Below are 23,262 nucleotides of genomic sequence, written 5' to 3'. Positions count from 1 at the left end.
TAGCAAGGAAGGGCGTGATTAACTTTCCAGTCTAGGAGCGGAGGTCCCTAGGACCATCAACGGAGAAGAGCTGAGAGCGTTTACCCTACCCAGAGAAGCAGCGATGCCTGAGATGGAGGCAGAGACGATGATGTGGAGAGATGGAACAGCTGGAGACTTTAGATCCAGAGAGGGAGAGGGACTGTTTGCTGAAGACTGGGGGTGGGGGGAAGGAGTGTAGTTGATGATGCATGGAGGGGATTGTAAGCATGGCAATGAAACAATATACGACAGAATGAATGTAAAACTAATGTTCTCCCATGTAAACTATCATATAATTCACAATAAAACATTTTTTAAAAAAAGCAAAAGGGCAACATTTTCCTAAGGGCCAAGTTGAGAAGGCATGGGAAGGTGGGTAGAATTCATATGGGAACCACAAGGAAGAAGCAGGATAACTGTTATTGCATGGAGGGGATTGTAATCATTGAGAGAGAATGAAGTGTATGATTTGTTGAATGTAAGATTGATGATCTTGTCTGTAAACCTTCACTCAAGTCACACAAACACAAAAAGAAATCAAATGACATACAGATTAGGCAAAAGACATCTTTAAATTGTTAGGGAAAAAAGGTATTACTTTGAGAACTAAGGTGCATCTGACCCAAGCCATGATATTTTTAATGACCCCATACGTATGTGAAAGCTGGGCAGTGCATGACTAAGGAAGACCAAACAATTGATGGCTTTGAATTATGGTGTTGGTGAAGAATATTGGACTGCCAGAAGAAGGAACAAATCTGTCTGCAGAGAAGTACAGCCAGATTGCTCTTTAGAAGCAAGGATAGGGGGTACTCATCGCACGTACTTTGGAGGTATTATCAGGAGGGTCTAGAGTCAGCAAAAAAGAGGAAGACCTTCAACTAGATGGATTGGCAATGGCTGCAACAATGGACTCAACATAACAATTGTGAGGATGGTGAAACTGTTTCTTTCTGTGTGGTGGGGTCACTGAGTTGGTTCACTGAAAGGCACCTAGCAAGGGACCTGCTTTAGTTCCCAATTCCATGACCCAGGAGTCCATCCCAATCCATAGTGACTCTATAAGACCAAGCAGACTGCCTCATCTTTCTCCAGAGGAGAGGCTGGTAGGTTTGAGTCCCTGACCTTGTGGTCACCAGCCCGACACTTAACCCACTACACCACCAGAGCTCCTGCTTTAGTGCAGACCTCAATTCTCACTTTGTTGTTGTTGTTAAGAGCCGTGAAGTCAGTTCCTGTGAAAGGTTTCCAAGGAGCAGCTGGTGGTTTTGAACTGCTGACCTATCAGTTAGTTGTTGTTGTTGTTAGGTGCCATCGAGTCAGTACCAACCCATAGCGACCTTATGCACAGCAGAACAAAACACTGCCCGATACTGGGCCAACCTCACATATTGTTGCCACGCTTGAGTCCATCGATGCTACCACTTGGCCGATCTATCCCATTGGGGGTCTTCCTCTTTTTCTCTGACCCTCCACCTTACCAAACATGATATCCTTCTCCAGTGACTGGTCCCTCCTGACAATATATCTGAATTATGAGAGATGAAGTTTGGCCATCCTGGCCTCCAAGGAGCACTCTGGCTGCACTTCTTCCAAAATGGATCTATTGGTTCTTTTGGCATTTTCAATACTCTCCTCCAACACTATAACTCTCATCAATTCTTCTATGGTCTTCCTTATTCACTGTCCAGCTTTCACATGCATATGAGGTTATTGAAAATACCATGGCTTGGGTCAGGCGCACCTTAGTTCTCAAGCTGACGTCTTTGCTCTTCAACACTTTATCAAGGTCTTGTGCAGATTTGTCTAATGCAGTACGTCGTTTTATTTCTTGACTGCTGCTTCCATGAGTGTTTATAGTTGACCCAAGAAGAACTTCAGTCTTTTCTCCGTTGATAAGAATGTTTATTGGTCCCGTGGTGAGGATTTTTGTTTTCTTGACATTGAGATGTAATCCATACCAAAGGCTGTGCTCTTTGATCTTCTTCAGTAAATGTTTTAAGTCCTCTTCACTTTCAGCAAGCAAGGTTGTATCAACTGCATATCGCAGGTTGTTAATGATGCCACGTTTTTCTTCATAGAATCCAAATTCTCGTAATTTTTGCTCAGCATACAGGTTGAATAAGTATAGTGAAAGAATACAACTTTGTCGCACACCTTTCTTAATTTTAAAACATTGTGTTCCCATGTTCTGTTGGAACAACTGCCCCTTGGTCCAGGTACAGATTCCTCATGAGCACAATTAAGAGCTCCGGAATACTCATACTTCGCAATGTTGTCCATAGCTTGTCATGATCCATACAATGGAAAGCCTTTGTGTAGTCAATAAAGCACAGGTAAACATCTTTCTGATATTCTCTGCTTTCAGCCAAGGTCAATTGGGCATCAGCAATGCTATCCCTCGTTCCACAGCCTCTTCTGAATCCGGCTTCAACCTCTGGAAGTTCTCTGTCAATGTATGATTGTAGCCGTTTCTGTATTACCTTTAGCAAAACTTTACTCACATGGGATATCAAAGAGATTGTCCGACGATTTCCGCATTCCGTTTGGTCACCACTCTTTGGAATGGGCACTGATAGTAGTCCAGTGTTTATCCTACAGCGCCACACCAGGATCCAGTTTTCACCCCGAACCCTGCAACAGCCTCAGAACTTGCGTTTAGCCTCCAGGCACAGCTCCCTACAGGCAGTGCTCCACAGTAGCGCCTGAGCACATTTTAGGAGACAGGAGCCCGGCTCAAGGGGCCAGAGGAGTGCCGAGCAATCGAGAGTCTGGGCGGGGCCAACGCCGCTGGTAGGGCCTGTTAAGGGAGGTGAGTCCACAGCCTGGAAGGTCCAGGAGGTGCGGAGGCGGGGCTGGGGGCGGGGCCCGAGGCATCGACCTGGGGCGGGGCGGCGGCCTCCGAGCGGTAGGGGGCGGCCTCGCAGGCGCCAGCGGATCTCCGTTGCTGTCTCCACGCCTTTCGGGCGACACTGTGACCTCGGTCGGGGGGCCGCGTCGGCCGGTATGGCGGCGTGGGTCCCGGCCGCGGCAGCGCCTCTGCTCCGCGGGATCCGCGGGGTGAGCTGGGTGGGGGTCGGGCTGCTGTGCCCTGGGCGGGGGCTGCGGAGGGACCGAAGGTTCGGGACGCGCTTCCGGAGGGTGCTGCGCAGGCCCCTGGCTCCGTCCTCTTGCTAGTCCTAGGTTTTCATTCGTTTCTTCATTTATTCAATGGGTCCTGGCCATGGGTATTTGGAGAAGTGTCAGGCCCCGGCGCTCCCTAGGGGAGCTGCCGGGCGGAGTGGAGGTCGGGTTGAGGAGAGCAAACACAGCCCTTGAGGCTATGGGCAAATGATGAAGATATGGTGACTTACACATGTTGGCGTGGAAGTCATCGCCCTGGTGTGGGCGCCGAAGACTGGGGAACCCGGGCCAGGCCTCTGTGACCTTGACCCTGGACCTCTATACCCAGATGATCCTTCTACCCCTCTGGTGCACTTTTGTACCCGCCTTTCTTCCTTCTCCCCGGACGGTCTTGAAGCCGCTTCTCATTTGAATGAAGAATAGTTCTGTTGGCCATTAGCGTGGATAGCCCGCATCTGGAGATTTGGTCAGCAGATAGCTTTTTGGGTTGGGAGTTTGAACTAAAGACTGCTGCTAAAATAAAAGAATCTTCTCCCATGGATTCTGCAGTGCTAGCTAGTCACCCTCACCCCATCATGACCATGAGGTTTTTCCTGTCACTGGGTTACCCTTTTGCCTCTGCCTCCAGCAAATTTACCCATAGCCACAGCAGCAAGTTTCTGTTCTGACCTGAACAGCAGACAGTCTAACTCCAGATCTTTCTTTTGACCTCAGGTGTGCACTTCTGTCTGCTAGACTTCTTTGTGGGTGCCCTAGTAGGCATGCTCACATTTTTATCTTCTCCCCTCTCTCCCACCCCATTCTTTCATCTCCTAGTCTTGTTGAGGAGTTTCCCTGGACACAGCTCTGGAATGCTGCAGGACAGACTCCGTCATGACGTTTAAGACAAGCTGTTGAGAACAGCAGTGAACAGGGAATTTTTTTCCCCCTGTGATTTGAATGAAAGTTCACAGAGTAAATTGGTTTTCCATTCAACAATTCATACACATTTTATTTTGTGATATTGGTTGCAGTCTCCACAATATAAATAGCAGCACACTTCTTACTTCCTGTGTTTCCCATTTTCATTCTTTCATTTTTCCTATCCCTTTCTGCCTTCTGAGCTTCATCCCCAGACAAATGCTTCCCTTTTGATCTCATATGGCTGATTGCTCTGAATAGGGAGTATTAAGGAAGGTGCTCCGAGATTATATGACACGGGACCCAGGATAGGCAGGATGGAGCAAGTGGACACACTTAGGCTGAATAGCCCTGGTGTTCTCCCAGGCTCCCTTGCCGTACACATTCAGCCAGGACCTAAGTCCTAGAGCTTCCTTCCTTGTAAGGCCTCTCATTTTTGCATCTTCCCTGCCTTAACGTCTTACAGGGTTGTTTTGAGTAGGTTCCTTTAGTATCAAGAGCCTTTATTTGGGTCATATCACCTGTGTAACAAAGTCCAAAATCTTTACGTAGTACCCAAGGCTTGCCATAGTCTACATTCAGCCTCCCTTTCCAGCATATGTGGCTGCTGACCTGGTTTTCTGTGCCTTCACTTCTAAGGGATGAGATAGGTTTTACCAGTAAATACTCTTAAAACTGCTTCTCCTTCAGTTGGTTTAATGGAATTCTACCTCTCCTCCCCAGTGAGGATTATTATATGGTGCTAAGAATAGTCGAGTCTCTGGGTTTAACACACTTGGCTGCTAACCAAAAAGTTGAAGTTTGAGGTTCACTCAGAGGCACTGCAGAAAAAAGGTCTCGTGATCTACTTCGAGAAAATCCAGCCATTGAAAACCTTGGGAAGCACAGTTTGCTCTGAGACAAATACGGTCACCATCAGTCAGAACCTACTTCGCGGCAACTCGTACTGGTTGCAAAGGGTAGCTGGGTTACTGAGCAGTAGGTCACATCCCCCTGGGGAGAATGTATGTTAACCAGGTCTAAAGAGTGAGTGGAAATTCACCTTGGTGGCCTAGCAGGGCCTGTTTGAGGCAAACTGTGCCTTTTCTCCTGTGTCTGCCTCTTAATGGGTCCAGCTTTGGGCCCATTACCTTAGCACCTTGGTTTCTTCACTTTCAAAACTGTGATAATGATAATGTGAATAATTATCATGGTGAGTTAAACATCTGTTGAATTCAGTTTTTGGCCTTGTCTCTAGAATCAAAGCGAGCTACAGGTAGTCCCTGATTTATGACAGAGTTCTGCTCCTTCTACTCTGTTATCAGTTGGTTCTGTCCTAAATGGAATGTTGCTTTTTTTCCAGTTTTCATAACAGTGTTTTGAAATAGTAAATCATTGCAGTGCTTTGAACATCTGCAAGTGAACATCTGAAAATGGCAACATCAGCAAATTACCATTGTATGTAATTTTTAAACCAAGGTATTATTGTCCTTGTATCTACTTATAGTGAGAAGAACCACCCCATAGGGTTTTACTGGGCTGTAAATCTTTACAGAAGCAGACTACCACATTATTCTCTTGTGGAACTGATACTGGGTTTTACAGGTAGTGGGTATGAACTTTTGGTTAGAAGCCTATGTTTAACCTCTATTACCAGGACTCCTGCTCAAGAGGACTTCAAAGAGTTCATGGGGAAAGTCTAATGTCTTTTAATTCTCTTTTCCATGAATTTTTTGAAGCCCCCTTATATGTATGAGGTAAGTAAAAAAGTACTACTATTAGGCTTCAGTTCATACATACAAGGGATTATTCTCAACAAAATGTGTTTCAATTTACAGTTAAGTTCTCTCAGTAGCACACTTGTCTTAGCCTCATTAGAGTGCCTGCAAAGAAAAAGATGTAATCTAAACTGGCTTCTGAGGGCATCTGTTGGACCCTTAGAATTTAGCATCAGCTAAATTCAAGGCAGAGAGGTCAGCTCAGAAGGTTACAGCATCTGGGGTGACTAAGGGGTAATCTTCACAGAGACTCCTGGTGTGGCACTATGGGTTAATGTGCTGGGTTGCAAAGTCAGTTTGAACTGCAAGGTCGGCAGTTCAAACTCACCATCTGCTCCTCAGAAACCCTATACGAGGTCACTGTGAGTAACTGACTCGACAGCACTAAACAACAGCCATCTTGATCTCAAAGGACACAGGACAATCATGAGGACTTATTAGTAAGACGTTTTAAGAAAACTGAAAATAGAATTATTGAAAAAAAAGTAGAGTTGCACCCAAGTAATTTTTTCATCACAACAATGCACCTGCTCATTCTTCAAGGGTAGCAAGAGCTGTCCAGTAAAAATTTCATTGGAAAACATCACCCTGTTCACGCTACTGCTCTGATCCTGCCTCGTCAGACTTCTTTTTGTTCCCTAAACTCAAAGAACATCCAAAAGGAACATGATTTGAGTCCTGGAGAATACCCAAACTGCCATTTTGATGTGTAAATTGAAGAGGACAGAATCCATTGTGGAAGGTTGTTGTTAAGTGCTGTCGAGTCAGCACTATATAGGGTTTCCTAGGAGCAGCTGGTGAGTTCGAACTGCTGACTTTGCGGTTCAAACCAACCTTGAGGTCCAGTGCTCCTCCTGTGGCGCCACACCAGGGAAGGGCTAGAGAGATGGAAATGTCACTTTCAGAATGCATAAAGGTGCATAGAGAAGCACTTCACATTTTGATAGTTTTTAAAAGAGGTTTTTCATGATTTTGTAAGAATACTTTGAGGCTTACCCATGTAGTTCATATTCCAAAAAGACTGTTGTGAATATGGATACCATAACTTGAGTGTGTCATACATTGGGGACTAACTTTGTTTACAATTGCAAAACCAAAAAACAACATTCTGTATCCTGGGGTGCCTAAATGAATGCCTGACTCTGTGCAGCACCCCCAACAGTCTGGGGCAGTGCTGGAGAGGGGTGTAGAAGGGAAGGGATCTGTGCTACAAGGGAAATGGGATGTGGGGCTGACGGTGGCCTCACAGGAGCAATGCCGTATCACCTTGCCTTGACTTCTCTGTCTGTTCTGGGTGGCAGCTTCCTTTTCTCCACCATGTTCATCGGATGTTTGCCTCTCAGACTGAGGGAGAGCTCAAAGTGACCCAAACTCTCAAAGAAAAGTTTCCTCGAGCAACAGCTATCAAAGTTACAGACATTTCAGGTAATGTTTTCTCTCATCAAAGTTCCCACAGAACTTTGGTGGGAGTTTGCTCTCTGGAGGGGTGGAGGGCATGGGGTTTGCTGTCAGTGGCTTCTCAACATGTGTGGGTTTAAGGGTGGATGAGGCCCCCCTGGGAGGATTGAAGGTCACCAGTCTGGTCCAGCTAGGATGAGGCCCAGGTCCCTAGTTACTCCATACTGAGGCCCACAGTCTTTATTTTTCCCCTCATTCTTCTGACACCCCAGAATGTGAGAGCCGAAGTGGACTCCAGTTTTTTTTTAAATCCAATTCCCTCTTTTTCCCCATGAGAAGACAAGCTCAGGGCCAAAGGAGTCAGTAGACCAGGAAGCACTCTGTCTTGAGCCCAGTTTCCAGCCTTTCTCGCTGGTACCTCAATTTCGAGCTGACCATGTGATAGGGACAGGCTGGGGAGTCAGTTTCTGCACCTACAGGATGGGGAAGATAGGGCCTTTATCCAGAGACACTTGTGGAACAGCTAGCTGTGGGGCAGCTAGATAGGCATCGGCCTACACCCTGATAGGGCACTTCTCCAAGTTTTCACTGCACTGAGAACATTTACATTACACTGAACATTTACAAAATTTGGGAGAAAGTTTAGAAAGAGGTTTTTCTTCTGAAAATGTTAGAAAATGAGCAAATCTATAAACCTTTTGGATCATTTAGTCAGGTAAGGGTTCTGCAGATTGATTAGGGGGACTAAAGTGAAGTGGCAAGTCAGGCAAGGGCTCTGCAGGGGTCTCAGAGATTACTGAGGCCTTGAGGCCACCAGCCCTGCAGCTTCCCTAGGCCCAGGGCAGAACTTGACCTTGACCTCGGTCTGGTTCTGCCCAGGACTGGCCAGAGTGTGGAAAGGGAATCAGGGCAGGGGACCTGGAGTTACTGAACCTGGGACTCCTGGAGCACATTACAAGAGAAGCAAAACAAAACCTGTGGAGTCAGTTGCCTGGCTCCTGGCAGCCTAGTATCAGCAGCATTTGGGAAACTCTCCTACTAGGCCACACAGTTTTGTTGTTCTGAAGCAGCATGTTTTATCAGCTCTCAGCACTAGCTCTCCAGCTGCGAGGGGGATGGGTGGTCCCACCACAGGCTGTGCCTAGAGAACCACCCGGAACTTGTCCATAAAGCTCCCTTCTGGAAGTCTATCCAGGGTAAAACACTTAAAGCTGCCTTGTAGACCAGGAAGAGTACCTGGGGGTTATACACAGTTGATGTGCTCAGCTGCTAACTGAAAGGTTGGAAGTCTGAGGCCACCCAGAGGCACCTCAGAAGGAACTGGTGATCTCTTTCCCAAAAAATCAGCCATTGAAAACCCTGTGGAGCACAGTTCCATTCTGACCCACATGGGGTTGTCATGAGTTGTTGATTCCATGGCTGTTGTTGTTGTTGTTGTTGTAGACTAGGAGGTGCTGAGTCCTGGTGTGGCACTATAGAATGAGCAATGGACTTGTAACCACAAGGTCAGCAGTTCAAGTTCACCAGCTGTTCTTTGGAAACCCTACACAGGGTCACTATGATTTGGAACCAACTCAACGGCACTTAATAACAACAGCAGGAGGTGCTAGAGGGAGCCACAGGCAGTTTCATAATCATGTGTACAGTTTTCATTGCAGCGCTGTGGTCCTGTCTCTCTTCCTTGTTCCTTTCCTTCCTTTGAGAGAGTATTACCAGTGTACTTTTGCACTTTGGAAAATATTGATTGCTGGTCCTTTAGAAAGTGGAACCCTGAAATTCAGCTCTTCACATCCATCTCCCATCACAGTTGTTGGCCTAGTAAAAGAAAGTAGTTGTACCTTTCTTAAGTTTTTCATGCTTTGTGTGTCACCACTCCAGCCCATAGTAACAATCCTGGATCGTTTGGCCTGGCAAAAGGAAGAGTAAATTTTGTACTATGGCTGTCTGTCAGGGATTATTTGAAGTTAGATTGTGAACAATGATCTTTTTTTCTTACCGATTTTAGCAACTTACTTTTGTATGAGTAACAGGAGTTAGATTTTCTTTGGATTCAGCAAGTAATTCAAGGACATGGGACTGGCATACCTTAATCAAAATACTTTCAAGTCATGTTTAATTTTAGGAGGCTGTGGGGCAATGTATGAAATCAAAATCGAATCAGAAGATTTTAAGGAGAAGAGAACTGTCCAGCAACACCAGATGGTTAACCAGGTCAGTAAAGGCACACATGCTTCTTAACCTCCGGCCGCCAGCATGCGAAAGGGCTATTGAGTGGGATGATATTTTTACTGTCACTTCTCTGACAGAATAATGCCATATGATACTTCATTTACTAGAGCTGCCATAACAGAGATACCACAATTAGATGGCTTTATAAAACAGAAACTTATTTTCTCACAACTTGGAGGCTTAAAATCCAAATCAGGGCATTGGTCATGTTGATGCTTTCTGGGGTCCATTCTCCTAGTTTCTGGTTTTGCCAGTGATCCGTGGTATTCTTTTGCTTGTATATGATTCTCTCATGGGATCTGTCTTCCCCCTCTCTGTCTGTCCATGTCTGTTTTGGTACCACTCAGAAGGGACCAGGTTTAGAGCCTACCCTACTTTGGTATGACCTCATTAATATATCAAAAGAAAATCCCTATCTCCAAGCAGGAGTATATTTGTAGGTTATGATTTCTCAGGGCTTCCAAACAACTCAGTAATCACCACCTTAAACAAAGACTGCAGACATGATACATAGGAGCCAGATCTGTTGCCCATGGTATTTTGACCTGAGTAGAAAACAAATATCTGTGTCCCAATCAGAGATGGCAGCCTACCTCACTGCTTTGAATGTATGTTGCTCTCCAGAGTCTTGCCAATAATCTAATCACCCTCTTTAGTCTCCTAACACTTTTATAAGGAAAGAGTTTTGGAAATCAACATTATTGGCAGGACCCTGGAGAGCAATACACATTCAGAGTGGCATGATGGCTGTCATTTTTCAGCAGAGCACATCCGTTGATTTCCTAACCAGGAAAACCCAGTGCCTTCAACTCAATTCTGACCCATAACAGCCCTATATAGGGTTTCCAAGACTAATTTCTCACAAGAGCTGCCAGCCTTATCCTTGTCTTGTGGAGTAGCTGGTGGATTTGAACTAAGGACCTTATGATTTGCAGCTTAGTGCCTAACCCACAGTGCCACCAGGACTCTTTACTGGGATCAAAATACCACAGTTTTGGTTGCTGTGCAATACATATTCTCCCCTTCTTTAGAACAATTACTGAGCTGGTTTAAACTGGTTTGAAGCCCTAGCCCAACACATATTGGGATACCACAATTCAGTCTCTAACACCATATTACTATCTTGCAAACAATTCAGGACCCAAGAAAAATAAAATCAGGGACTCTCTAGAATCAGATTGTAGGAAAATAGGAATTTTATTAAAAATTGAAAACAAGCCACCCAATGTTTATTTTGCATTTGTTGTGTGTTATTGTCACATAGCAGTATTGTGTGTTGTGTGTTATTGTCACGTAGCAGATAGAATTTATAACCATAGGTTCTGCTAAAAATACATGTTTTTATGGGTGTGAAGATTTTTGAGCCTCTCTTTAGGACCACTGTACAGATGAGTAAGTGAAACATGACATGACTTAGAATTGTCCCTGCTGTCCCTGATCCAGGGACAGAACATTTTTGGGCCAAGAACATCATATTTAACCAAACTAAAGCTCAGTTTATATACTACCCTTATTTACTTTTAATTGGCTCTATACCAGCTTGGACCTTTATCCTGTATCTATAAAAAACACCAACCACCTTTAGCAGGAGCATATGGCATTCTGGAAAGTCTTACACATTCTGCGCTAAGTGAGTTTTTGTCAGGCACAGGTCATGAGAGTCCTTTTTTCAGGTCCTAGTACAGGGAGTTCAAGGAGCTCTAGTAGCATAGTGGTTACAACAAATTGGGCTGCAAACTGCAAGGTCAGTAATTCGAAACTACTAGCTGCTCCGTGGGAGAAAGATGAGGCTTGCTGCTCCCGTAAAGATTTACAGCCTCAGAATCCCTGCACAGGGTCGCTATGAGTCAGAACCAGCTCCACGGCACATAACCATCACCACATGGAGTCCAGGTGTCTTGAGCTGCTGTTTGGGGCCTATCCCCCCACCTGTCTGCATGCATCCTGCCTGCCGGCTACTGCTCACTAGTCTCTCTCCATCTGAACCTTGCTCAGGTAGAAGCTCTTGCTTGAGTTGCCCTTCCTCCTCTCTTCCACCTACCTCAAATGCTGACCTACTACCTCCCTGCTAGGATGCGAATGCCTCACCACCCTCTGAACCCACATTTGACTCCAGCATCTTCTGCTGAGAGTCCTGGATACTTATGTCCTTGCTGTTGGCCCCTTTGTAGACCTCACTCCCTTTAGACCTCATCTCTGGGTTCCTCATGAATACTGGCACCTACAACCCTATAGTATGTTGGTGTTCTGACCTGGAAGTTTCGGTGGATCAGTAATCATCTTGCTTCTCCAGAAACTTCCAGTCCTATGTAATCTTCTGGGATTGGAGTTAAGGTAGAAGATAAGGCAGGGAAGGCCTGGCTAGCCTACATCACCTCGACCCACGGAACTCTTAAATTTTGTCCCCAGAACTACTCAGATCACCTGCTGGGATCAGACTCTCGGGGTACTGCTCATTTAAGCACAGCCCCTGGCCTGAAGCCATGTTTCCAAGTGATTCAGGATGGGAGTTCTGGAATCAGACTGCCCACGTTTCAAATCCAATTACTTGATCTCCCTGTGCCTCCATCTCCTAATCTGGGGATAGTAACAGAACCTGCCTCAAAGGGGTGTTGTAAGGACTGGTGATAAAGGGTGCAGAGTGTCTGACACATAGTCAACTCTCAGGAAAGATCAGCTACCATCGACATAACTATTAGCTACAACATGGGAGAAGCCTGGGCCAAGTTCAGTGCAGGGAGAGCTGCTACTGTCTTGATTGGGGAATGTCATCTGTACCACCTTGGGCCCATGGTTTTCTGTGGGTCCCTGCGTCACTGTGGTCCACTCTGCTGGTTGCCTGTTGTCCCCCCTGGAAAGCAGACTTCATGCATATAGGACCCAGCACACAAGGGGCTGAGTGGCTGCATGTTTGTAGACTGTAAGGAAAGCAAGCCGAGGTTTTGCTGTTGGTTTACAGAGAAATTAAATGTTTAGTGCCTGAAAGGCAATCTGTTTCAGAACCTTCACTTCCTGACATGCTGTATGTTAAGCTTAAACTTGTGCGTTTCATCAAGAACAGCCGCTCACTTGTTGTTAAGTACTATTGAGTTGGTTCCGACCCATAGCAACCCTGTACAAGGTTTGTACAGGCAACTACAACCCTATAGTATGCTGGTGGTTGCTCACTGTATTCGCTTCCTAGAGCTGCTGCAACAAAGCACCGCAAACTAGATACTTATGAGAACACAAGTTCATTGCCTCTGCTCTGGAGGCTAGGAGTGTGAATACATCAGGGTATTCACAGGACCATGTTCTCTTGGAAAAAGTTCTTGTCTCTCAGCCTCTGGGAGCCCCTGGCATCCCTCAGTTTGCAGTGCATCGTAACTCAGTCATCACTTGGCTGTCTTACCTCTGGCTGTCTGCATTTCTTCTCCTGTTTTATAGCAACTCTTATGCACTCAGATTGGATTAAGACCCACCCTACTCTGGTATGGTTTCACATTAATTGTTAACACCTTCAAAGACCCTATTTCCAAACCAGGTCACAGCCGTAGGTACCAGGGGTTAGGATATCCACATAATTGTGTTGATGTGGCACAGTTCAATCCCTGGAGTTCAGTCCAGCCTTCCCAACCTGGCACTGAAGGTCATCTGGGGGATCTGTCTCAGTCTTTCCAACTCCACGGCCTTCCCCTCACCTCACTCGCCAACAGGTCAGGCTTTTCCCAGTGAACAGTGCTAGGTTCCCAGCCTCTTCTCATAATGAGATGCCATGTCTATCTTTCTCCAACCCCAACTGCCTAATGCTGGGCTGCCTTCCTTCCTGAATGCTCCTTCTCCCCTGACTCCAGCCCCAGTGCAGAACAGAAGATCCTCTGAAAGTCAGTCTTTCACTCATGACCTGGCGGTGTTCACCACTGCCTGCCTTCAGTTCCTACTTTGTGAACTTGTGTCACTTTCTGTTGTCATTTTCCCACGGCTACTTCATCTGCACCCCCAACACCCAACATACACTTCAGTCATAGGATAAAGCTGTAGGATAAAGCACTGGACCACAAGGTGGGTTTAAACTGCAAGGCTGATGGTTCAAACTCACCAGCCACTCCTTGGAAACCCTATACAGGGTTTGCTATGAGTCAGAACCGACTTGAAGGCACTTAACAACAACAACAAAGCTACATCTTGCTAACCCAGGGATTCAGGCAACTTCCTGCCCCACCAGGCCTCAATTTTCTCAAAATTACAGAGACCCTGGTGATCTCTAAGGTCCTCCGTAGCTGTCTGATACCACGCTGTATGTTTGGGGGCCTCTGTTAGGAAAAGTAAGTGTGCAGGGCATGAGGGGTCAAGGCCCAGAAGGTTTCTCTGTCTAAGACCTTTTATGTGCAGGTATGCTTGGATCCTCCCTTAGCCACAGAGACTTTAAGGAAGGAGGCTGGTGGTGACCCAGGCCTGGTCACAGGGACAGCCTCAGGAGCTCATGTGCCTACAGAAAACAGTGTGTGGACCAGGGGCTGAGTCCTTTTCCCCCATTGATGACGAGGCTTTTTCAGAGCATTTCCACTTGTCTGCAGAGTTGGGAAGGACTTGCATGTGAATGTTGAGATCGATGGTTGGGGTGGGGTGGGGGGGTGAGGGGAGAGGAGACAGGCCAGATGGGCCACTGTTGTGGCTCTCACACAACCGCAGCTCTTGGCATCAGGACCAGGATGGAAGCCAGTGTGGCCAAGACATCAGGATACCTGGGTTCATATCCTGCTTCTGTGACTGGCTTGCTGACTTGTTACTCTTGTGCCAAATATAGATGCTAATATATTTTTATAAATGAGGAGAATAAAGTTAAATCATCTCTAAGGCTCTTTCTGACTCTAAACCTGACCACATGTATTTCGATTCTTTTTGTTGTAAGTGACAGAGACCAAGTTAAAACTTGCATATGCAACCAACCATCAGTTTGTGGCACATCTAGACTCAGACAGAGTCTTAAGCAAGTTCTACTGTTTTGCTTTTTATATTCATTTTCTCTCTCTTTCTCTGTCTTTTGGCTTCTTACTATATGTTAGCCTCATTTTCTCCTAGGTTTTCTCTGTGTGATAGGGTATTAAGTCCCTAGCCATTTCTAGTTACTTCTAGCACAATGACCTAAGAGATAATATTCCACACTGAAAAATGCCAGGTTGAGGGGGACCAGATTTTTCATTCTCATTGGTCCAGTTTGGGTCACATGTCATGTCTGACTGAGCCAATCACATGACCACAGGAGTGACCAGTTGGTAGGCCTACCAGAATCATGCCATTAAAGTGGGAAAGGAACAGAGTTAGTTCCTCGTGAGAAGGGAAATTGCTGGACAGAACTTATAAAAATGTCCATCCTGCTATGATTTGGCATAGTATAAAAGGATATTGTCTCCTTTGCATTGAACATAAACTTGAATGAGCCAAGCTTCCCGCAGATCTTGGGGGCCATCACTCTCCCAGGAACTGCAGGGGCTAAAATCCTGGGTTGACTGTGGTAGCCTTCAGATTGGGGCCCTGGTACCCATTATGCCCAAAGCAAGTCTCATAATGACTTTGCAACTTTACTTCCCAATCTAAGGTAAAATTGGGAAATTCTTGGTAACTGGTATGCTCAGAATTCAGATTCTTATGGGATTTAGACTTTCTGAGTCAAAGGCTAGATGAACCCCTGAAACCGTTGTCCTGAGGTAATCTTTAAAGCTTAAACCAAAAATAGCCCCTCAGGTCTTCTTAAAAACCAAACAACACTTTACCTTAACGAGGAAAGCATGTCTGCCTTGAACATTGTGCCCTTTTAAGAACTATCTCACATTTTTGCTGTGTATAGTCTCAATAACAACAAAATAAAATTTAAAGAAAAAAGAAACTCTTTATACAGGGACAAATTGACAAAAGATTGGTTAGGAACCTTAAGGTGTAGTGAGTTCATGTTAATGGAAGAGGAACAACTGAGAAAAGGAAAGTGAGGAAAGTTGTCCAACTCAAGGAATGTAATCAAATTGTATATGCAGGGACTCTTGATCTGATGTGTGATCTTCTGTATGTATTCTCAACAACAAAAGTAAAATAAATTATAAAAAGAAAGAAAAAGTTTTATTAAATGTGGATGCAGTGACTGATTGAAACCACAGCTCAAGGCAGTTACTGGAAAAAATTAAGAAGTTGTATATTTATTCCCAACAAGTTGAAACTCCTCAATAAGATATTTTCAAGTGTCAAACAGAACATCTGGTTCATTGCTTCATTAGTGCACCAATGGGAATGGCCTAAAAGCTCACATACAGTGGAACACTATGCCAATGTAAAGGAGAGTGGGGAGGCTTCTGTGTCTGATATGGAAAAATCTGAAGGATCAGTGGTTGGGATTGGGGATGGTGAGGAACAGAGTGTAGAACAAGATGTTTGAAATGCTCCATTTGCGTTTTAAAAAGGTAATAAAGTAGTACATGGAGGGGATTATAACCATCGTAATGAAACAAAAGTATAAGATTTGTTGAATGTAAAACTGATGATCTGCTCTGTAAACCTTCACTCAATTCATAATAATAAGCTTTTAAAAAAAGCAATAGGGTAGATTATATGCTCATATTAGCTTGAATATACATACACTTAAAAATTCCTGGAAGGAAACACAGAAACTATAAACAGTATATTTGGAGATGGGGGTGGGAACTGGGTAGAAGACAGGTGTAAGAGGGAGACCTCATTGTATGCCTTTTTATTGTTGTTGTTGTTAGGAGCCAGCGAGTCAGTACCAACTCATAACAACCCTATGCACAACAGAATGAAACACTGCCCGGTCCTGGGCCAACCTCACAATCGTTACTATGCCTGAGCCCATCACTTCCGCCACTGTGCTAATACATCTCGCTGGGGTCTTCCTCTTTTTCTCCGACCCTCCACCTTACCAAACATGATACTGTTCTCTAGTGACTGGTCCCTCCTGACAACATGTCTCAAGTATGAGAGGCAAGTCTGGCCATCCTGTCTTCCAAGGAGCACTCTGGCTGTACTTCATCCAACACAGATCTGTTTGTCTTTTTGGCAGTCCATAGTACTTTCAATATTCTCCAACACCATAACTCAAATGCATCATTTCTTCTACAGTTTTCCATATTCATTGTCCAACTTTCGCATGCATATGAGGTTATTGAAAATACCATGGCTTGGGTCAGGTGCACCTTAGTCCTCAAACTGACATCTTTGCTCTTCAACACTTTAAACAGGTCTTGTGCAACAGATTTTCCTAATGCAATACATCTTGACTGCTGCTTCCATGAGGGTGGTGGTTGATTTGAGCCAAATGAAGTCTTTGACAACTTCGATCTTTTTCCATTTATCTTGATGTTGTTTATTGTGGTGAAGTCCAGTGATGAGGATTTTTGTTTTCTTTATTTTGAGATGCAACCCATACCGAAGGCTGTGGTCTTTGATCTTCATCAGCAAGTATTTTAAGTCCTATTTGCTTTCAGCAAACAAAGTTGTATCTTCTGCATATCATAGGTTGTTAATGAGTGTCCCTCCAACTCTGATGCCACGTTTTTCTTCATATAATCCAGCTTCTTGCATTATGTTCCTCATAAAGATTGAACAAGTATGGTGAAAGGCTACAACCCTGGCATGTACCTTTCCTAATTTTAAACCATTTGGTGTTCCCTTGTTCTGTTTGAACAACTGCCTCTTGGTCTATGTACAGATTCTTCATGAGCACAATTAAGTGTCCCTTAATACTCATACTTTGCAATGCTATCTATAGTTTGTCATGATCCACACAATCAGAAGCCTTTGCATAGTCACTAAAGCACAGTTAAACATCTTTCTGGTATTCTCTGCTTCCAACCAAGATCCATCTTATGTCAGCAATGATATCACTTGTTCCACAGCAATGATATCCCTCTTCTGAATTCAGCTTGAACCTCTGGAAGTTCTCTGTCAATGTATGGTTACAGCTGTTTCTTTATTACCTTTAGTAAAACTTTACTTGCATGGGATAGCAAAGATATCATACAATGATTTCCACATTCCATTGGGTCACCTGTCTTTGGAATGGGCACAAATACAGATCTCTTCTAGTCAGTTGGCCAGGTAGTTGTCTTCCAAATTTCTTGGCTCCTGAGAGGTATAGTCTGTTCTGACTCAATGTCACCTTATATAAGCCTTCCTAGGAGTGTCTGGTGGGTTTGAACTGCCAACCTTTTCTATAGCAATCTAGTGCCTATCCTGTGGCACTATATGATAAGCACTGAAATACTAACCGAAAGGTTGATAGTTCAAACCCATCAGCCACTTCTCAGAAACTCTATACAGGATCACTGAGTCACAACTGATTCCATGGCACTTAACAACAATAGATATAGAGCTATATAAAAATGCTCTAATTGAGGCTTATTGTAACCAGCGTTAAATATAAAATGAATGATGGTGCTTTTTTCTCACTCAGGCGCTAAAAGAAGAAATCAAAGGAATGCACGGATTGCGGATATTCACCTCCGTCCCCAAACAGTGAGGCTGCCTGGCTCCACTACTGCTGCTGCTGCTGCTGAAAACCCTTAATGGACTTAACTTGAGGTCACCCTTTCCTAGGCATTTGCCAAAAGATTGATCTATTTTGTTCATAGAAGACATTTTCATATTATAATTACAGAGGACTATGCTGTGTATTTAGATGTTAATTAAAGGTAATGGGCTACAGGAGCTTTAGAAGGGTTATTTGGGCTGCCTCTAGTTCCTTTATTTCAGAAATGATGTGGTTTCTCTAAAGTGAAGTTGTCTTTGGACACTTTTGTTCCGCTGCTGCAGAGGCAGAATTGAGTGCCAGCTACTTTTGTCTTGTGAATTCTTTATATGTATGTATGTATAAAGAATATATATATGTGTGTGTGTGTGTTGTTGTTGTTGTTAAGTACCATCAAGTCAGTTCTGACTCATAGTGACCCTGTATAGGGTTTCCAAAAATGTGTATTAGAGAGTAGACTTCTGGTGTGGCACTGTAGGATCAGCACTGGACTGCAAACCACAAGATTGGCAGTTCAAACCAACATCTGCTCCTTGCTATGAGTCAGAACCGACTTAATGTCACTTAACGACAACAACAAAAATATAATTTATTTTATTGATTGTTGTTGAGAATGTTGTAGAGTCGGTCCTGAGAATATATACAGCAAAACACAAACCAAATCAACAGTTTTTACACAATTTAATAACATTGATTACATTCTTTGAGTTATGCAATCAGTCTCATCCTCCTCTTCCGAAAAACTCACTGCCCCCTAAGGTTCCTGTCTAATCTTTTGAGTTGCTACTGTCCAGTTTGATCCTATAGATGTAGTCCTTCAAAGAGCATAATGCTCAAGGCAGACATATTTATTAAGCTAAGTGAAGACTGAGGCATTCTTGTTTCTTCCCCTCTGTGAAACTGCTCAGGCTCCCTAATCCTATAAACAAGACAGAAAGGAGGGAGGAAGGAAAAGAAAGAGTCTCATTTTTCTGGTTCCTTGTTTTAGTCCTCTCTTTCTCTTCTCAGCTAAACTTACTACAGAAATGGTCTTGGACTTTAATTTCTTACTCCTTTTAGTGGGCTCAGGACTTTTGCCTGCCAGGATCTGGGTCCTCTCCCTTCCTGCACTGGTGTTCGAGGTTTTCCCCAAGTTCCCCAGCTTTGCAACTTGGTGAGAAGCAGAGCCCACCTCTCACTATAGAAGCTGGAAAGGCCTGTTTTTCCATCCTTCCATGCATCCAGGCTAGAGGCACATGAGCTATACTCAGCCAGTCAGATGGATCTGCCCTGATGTTGAATTGTGAGCAGAGAAGTAGAGGCCATAAGGCATTCATTCCAACAGCAGCCACACTGCCCACTGTGGTGGGTACAGCAACAGAGTTGGTATAAGTGTCTGTCTTTGGAGTCCCTGGTGGTGGCTGTATGTCTGGTTCTTAGCATTCCTAGAAATTCCATCATCATCCCTACCACATCCTTTCACTAAATTCTTTTATGCTCAGATCAGCTTGGTTACGATTTGTTGCTTACAACTGAGAACCATGTCTGGCTTATCAGCCCCTCACAAGGTGGCTCCTGCCTGCTTGCCCCCATTTCTCTACTGAAAACTCTGAGAACACAAATCCACTGTATTTTTTAGTCTGTGGCCCCCAGCACTGCAGGGTTTAAAGGTTGACCATCCACCCCCTTCTTCCTCAGACCACCAGGGTAGTCAGAGGTGATTTGGTTCTGAAGGTACCCTCCTAAGAAATGAGGGCTGGAAGTACAATAACCTTCTGTCCCTGACTTTTGGGACTGCACAAGTTTCAAGTATTCTGTTCTGGTTACATACTGTACTCCCATATTTTGGTTTTAAAATATTCCCTATGTATACATGGTGTGTATGTGTGTGTGTGTGGGGTGGTGTACTTGCTTTTGGCATCCTGCTAGACCCAAACTGCCTTCTACATGTAATAGAATCACACATGTGTGCCAGAACTGAAAAGGTGAGATGAAACTAAGAGAACTGCCTTGGAGGATCCCAGCCTCCTCTGATAACCCTTCCAGAGGATGATTTTTCCTGTTGTAATAAGGAAATGGCTGAGACTGGAGACCAGCAAGAACAGAGTCCACAAAGTTAGATATACATGGATTACCTGTGTGGAGCCAGTTGTCCTCCCGCCAAGTAGTCTGGACTTAGCAATCTACTTGTAAAGTGTGAGTGACTGTGTACAGCTTTGAAGACCTTGCGGCTTCCTCCCCGCTCCCGGACAACTGTCTCAAATTGCCCACTCTGGAAAGTCAGCTGCCTTGTAAGGAGACAAGCAGCTGTGATCCAAATAGTAAGAAACTGACCTCTTGCTAACAGCCAGTGAAATAGGTCTGCCAACAATCAGCAAGAAACAAGCCCGTCAAGACAATGGCCGTCTTGAAAATGGACCCTTTGGCCAGAGTCAAGCCCCCAGATGGCTACTGCAGGCCTACCTAACATCTTTACAGCAGTTGGAACCAAACACTGAGCTAAGCTCCTCCCCAGTTCCTGACCAACAGAAACTGTGAAATAATAAATGTTGTTTTAAACCACTACGTTTTGGAGCCATTTTTCATGCAATGAGAGTTGACTAATATTTTAGTGCATCATAGGAGGGACACTGGGGGTCTCACACATTGAAGGAGGAGCTGGGGTGCCAAAATGCAGAAAGCAGGGGGACAGCTGACTATCAGGTGCACTAATGTCCCGAGTGTCCACCTCATCTCCTGATTGTTTCTGTCTGCAGGTAGCTTCGTTATCTCTTACTCTAGACTGGCATCCACCATATGGTGGTGACCATAGCACCAGAAGCTCTTAGGATTTTGTACCTTAAGGCCCAGGTCATAAGACGGGTAGACTCCTTCCAGGCCCCAGTTCAAAGAATTCAGGGAAGGTCTCTGGTCTATCTTGAATCTGGAGTCAGCCTGCACCAGTCAGTAGAGGTCCAGGAGTCTGCTTTGGAATGAAGGAAGGAGCAGTTACTAAAAGAAACAGGGTTCTCTTCTCCAAAGAAAAGTCTAGGACAAAACAAGGTGTTCACAACTGGAGGAAAAGTTTAGGTTGGCTGAACCAACCAGTCTTAGGACTGTCTAGACATCACAGAGAAACACAGACACCTCCCTCTGCTTTACTCCCCACCTCAAAAGATCCATCTGGCCTAGTAAAATTTGTCAGGTCTAGTTGTGGCACTGTAGGATAATAACCTTGCTAATCACAAGGTCGGTGGTTCAAACTCCCAGTTGCTTCTCAGAAACCCTATACAGGGTCACTATGAGTTGGAACCAACTCAGTGGCACTTAACAACAACCACTTTCCAGAAAGAGTCCTGGTGCCGCAGAAGTCAGGCACTCAGCCACTGATGGTGGTTTGGACCCACCAGGGGCTCTGTGGAAGAAAAGACCTGGCGATTTGTTCCTATGAAGATTTCAGGCTAGGAAAGCCTATGAGCCAGTTCTACTCTGTTCTACTGGGTCAGTGGAGTCAGAATCCACTCAACGACACCTAACAATCACCACTTTCCAAACCTGGCAACAAAGCTTTTAAACGTAGGTTACCCTTCCCCCGAGGCCTGGTGTGGCTCTGTCCGAAAAAGCATTGGATTGCTAACCGCAAGATCTGCATATCAAAGCTATTACTTGGGAACCCTATACAGGGCCACTTATATGTCAGAATCTGGTAGCGTAGTCACTACAAATTAGGCTAATCAGGCTGCAAGCCGCAACGTCAGCAGTTCGAAACTACCAGCTGTTCCTCCGGAGAAAGATGAGGCGTTCTGCTCCCGTAAAGGTTTACAGCCTCAGAAACCCTGTACAGGGTCGCTATGAGTCGGAACCGACTCCACGGCACACAACAACATATGTCAGAACCAACACAAGGGCATTTAACAACAACCTTTCCCCTAGTTGTTATTCCAAGTTTTGAAAAACTCATTTAAAAAAATAATAAAAAGGAATTGTTTAATTTTAGTGGCCAAACTACGATATTGCAACTGATAACAGCCAGCTCCTAACTTTGTTTTGTTTTTTTTTTAATTATGAAATTCTACTTGGGAATATGCTGAATTAAGATGATATTTTTTGTTACTGTTGTTGGTTTGTGTCTTAGGAGACTCCATGTGTTACAGAGTAGAACTGCTTCATCAGGTTTTCTCGACCATAATCTTTCCGGAAGCAGGCCTGTTTTTTCAGTTGTGACATCGGTTGGGTTCAAGCTGCCAACCCTTTGGTTACTAGCGAGTGCAAGCCATTTATATCACCAAGAAACCTCCAATATGTTTTTTTTAAAGCCAAATGTCCTTTTAGAAATAGTGTAGTTTCCCAGAGAAAACCCTGTGTCCTGAGGTAGTTGCCCACTAACTATTGTTTTTAAGTACTGCAGAGTCCATTCCAGCACATAGCTACTTTGTATAGAGTTTGTGAAGAGCACCTGGTGGGTTTGAACTGCTGACCTTGTGGTTTGCAGTCCAGTGCTGATCCTACAGCACCACGCCAGGAGTCTACTCACTAACTAGGCCATGTCAGTCTATGGGAACTTGCTGGTCCACATGCTTCACTGAAGGAATGCTTTGTTCCCTGGGTCCCTGCACTGCCCTTCTCACCCTGACTGACCACCCAATTAACAGTGTATGGGCAGGCTGCCCAGCAACCCCCCAGGAGGCCTAGGGCCGTAGAGCTTCAGACTGACTGATCAGTTCTCGTTTCTTGGGAATACCGACTGAGAAGGTAAATAAATGACCAAGGACAGCCACTCCACAGACTGGCTAATGACCTGTGGGAAGTCCAGGTCAACAAAACTGGGACACAGAGAAACATGGAGAACACTAGGTACAGAGTTGAAAAATGAACTGAGAGATGTTATCAGAGACTATAATCTAAAGAAGACAATTTGCAATCCTCACTGCATATGTGAACTACCTGAGATATTTTAAAATATCTACAACTGGGTCCTTCCCAGGTTAAAGAGACCAATTAGTGAGCGTGAGGCAATGGGACACATAGACTAGGTGTTGTTGTTAGATGCCATGAAGTTGGTATTAACTCACAGCGAACTTATGCACAATAGAATAAGACATTGCCTAGTTCTGTGCCAACCTCAATCATTAGTACTCTTGAGCCCATTGCTGCTGCCACTGTGCCAATCCTTCTTGTTGTGGGTCCTCCTCTTTTTCTCTGACTCTCCACTTGACCTAGCATGATGTCCTTCTCCAGGGACTGGTGTCTCCTAATAAGATGTCCCAAGTATGAGAGACGAAGTCTGCCTGACCATCCTAGCAGATTGCAAGGAGCAGTCTGGCTATACTTCTTCCAACACAGATCTGTTTGTTCTTCTAG

At 44.7% G+C, this 23,262-nt stretch overlaps 1 protein-coding gene across 1 annotated transcript; it reads left to right on the top strand.

Moving 5' to 3' along the window:
* Window positions 1-2,998: 2,998 nt before the first annotated feature.
* Window positions 2,999-17,934, top strand: BOLA3 (bolA family member 3). The gene is made up of 4 exons (XM_006872405.1): window positions 2,999-3,081; window positions 7,103-7,226; window positions 9,322-9,410; window positions 17,869-17,934. Exons 1-4 carry the CDS (start codon window positions 3,028-3,030, stop codon window positions 17,932-17,934), a joined length of 333 nt encoding a protein of 110 aa, XP_006872467.1. The 5' UTR covers window positions 2,999-3,027.
* The last annotated feature ends 5,328 nt before the right edge of the window (window positions 17,935-23,262 follow it).

Source organism: Chrysochloris asiatica, unplaced genomic scaffold (assembly GCF_000296735.1).
Source record: "Chrysochloris asiatica unplaced genomic scaffold, ChrAsi1.0 scaffold00197, whole genome shotgun sequence".
NCBI lineage: Eukaryota > Metazoa > Chordata > Mammalia > Afrosoricida > Chrysochloridae > Chrysochloris > Chrysochloris asiatica.
This window is presented reverse-complemented; position numbering and strand designations above follow the sequence as displayed.

What these genes read in the sequence shown, in the direction of transcription:
- BOLA3 (XM_006872405.1), top strand. Translation starts at nt 3,028, where the DNA reads ATGGCGGCGTGGGTCCCGGCCGCGGCAGCGCCTCTGCTCCGCGGGATC. An exon ending in CAAAGTTACAGACATTTCAG is followed by an intron (nt 7,227 to 9,321) that starts GTAATGTTTTCT and finishes GTTTAATTTTAG; the next exon opens with GAGGCTGTGGGGCAATGTAT. An exon ending in AACACCAGATGGTTAACCAG is followed by an intron (nt 9,411 to 17,868) that starts GTCAGTAAAGGC and finishes TTTCTCACTCAG; the next exon opens with GCGCTAAAAGAAGAAATCAA.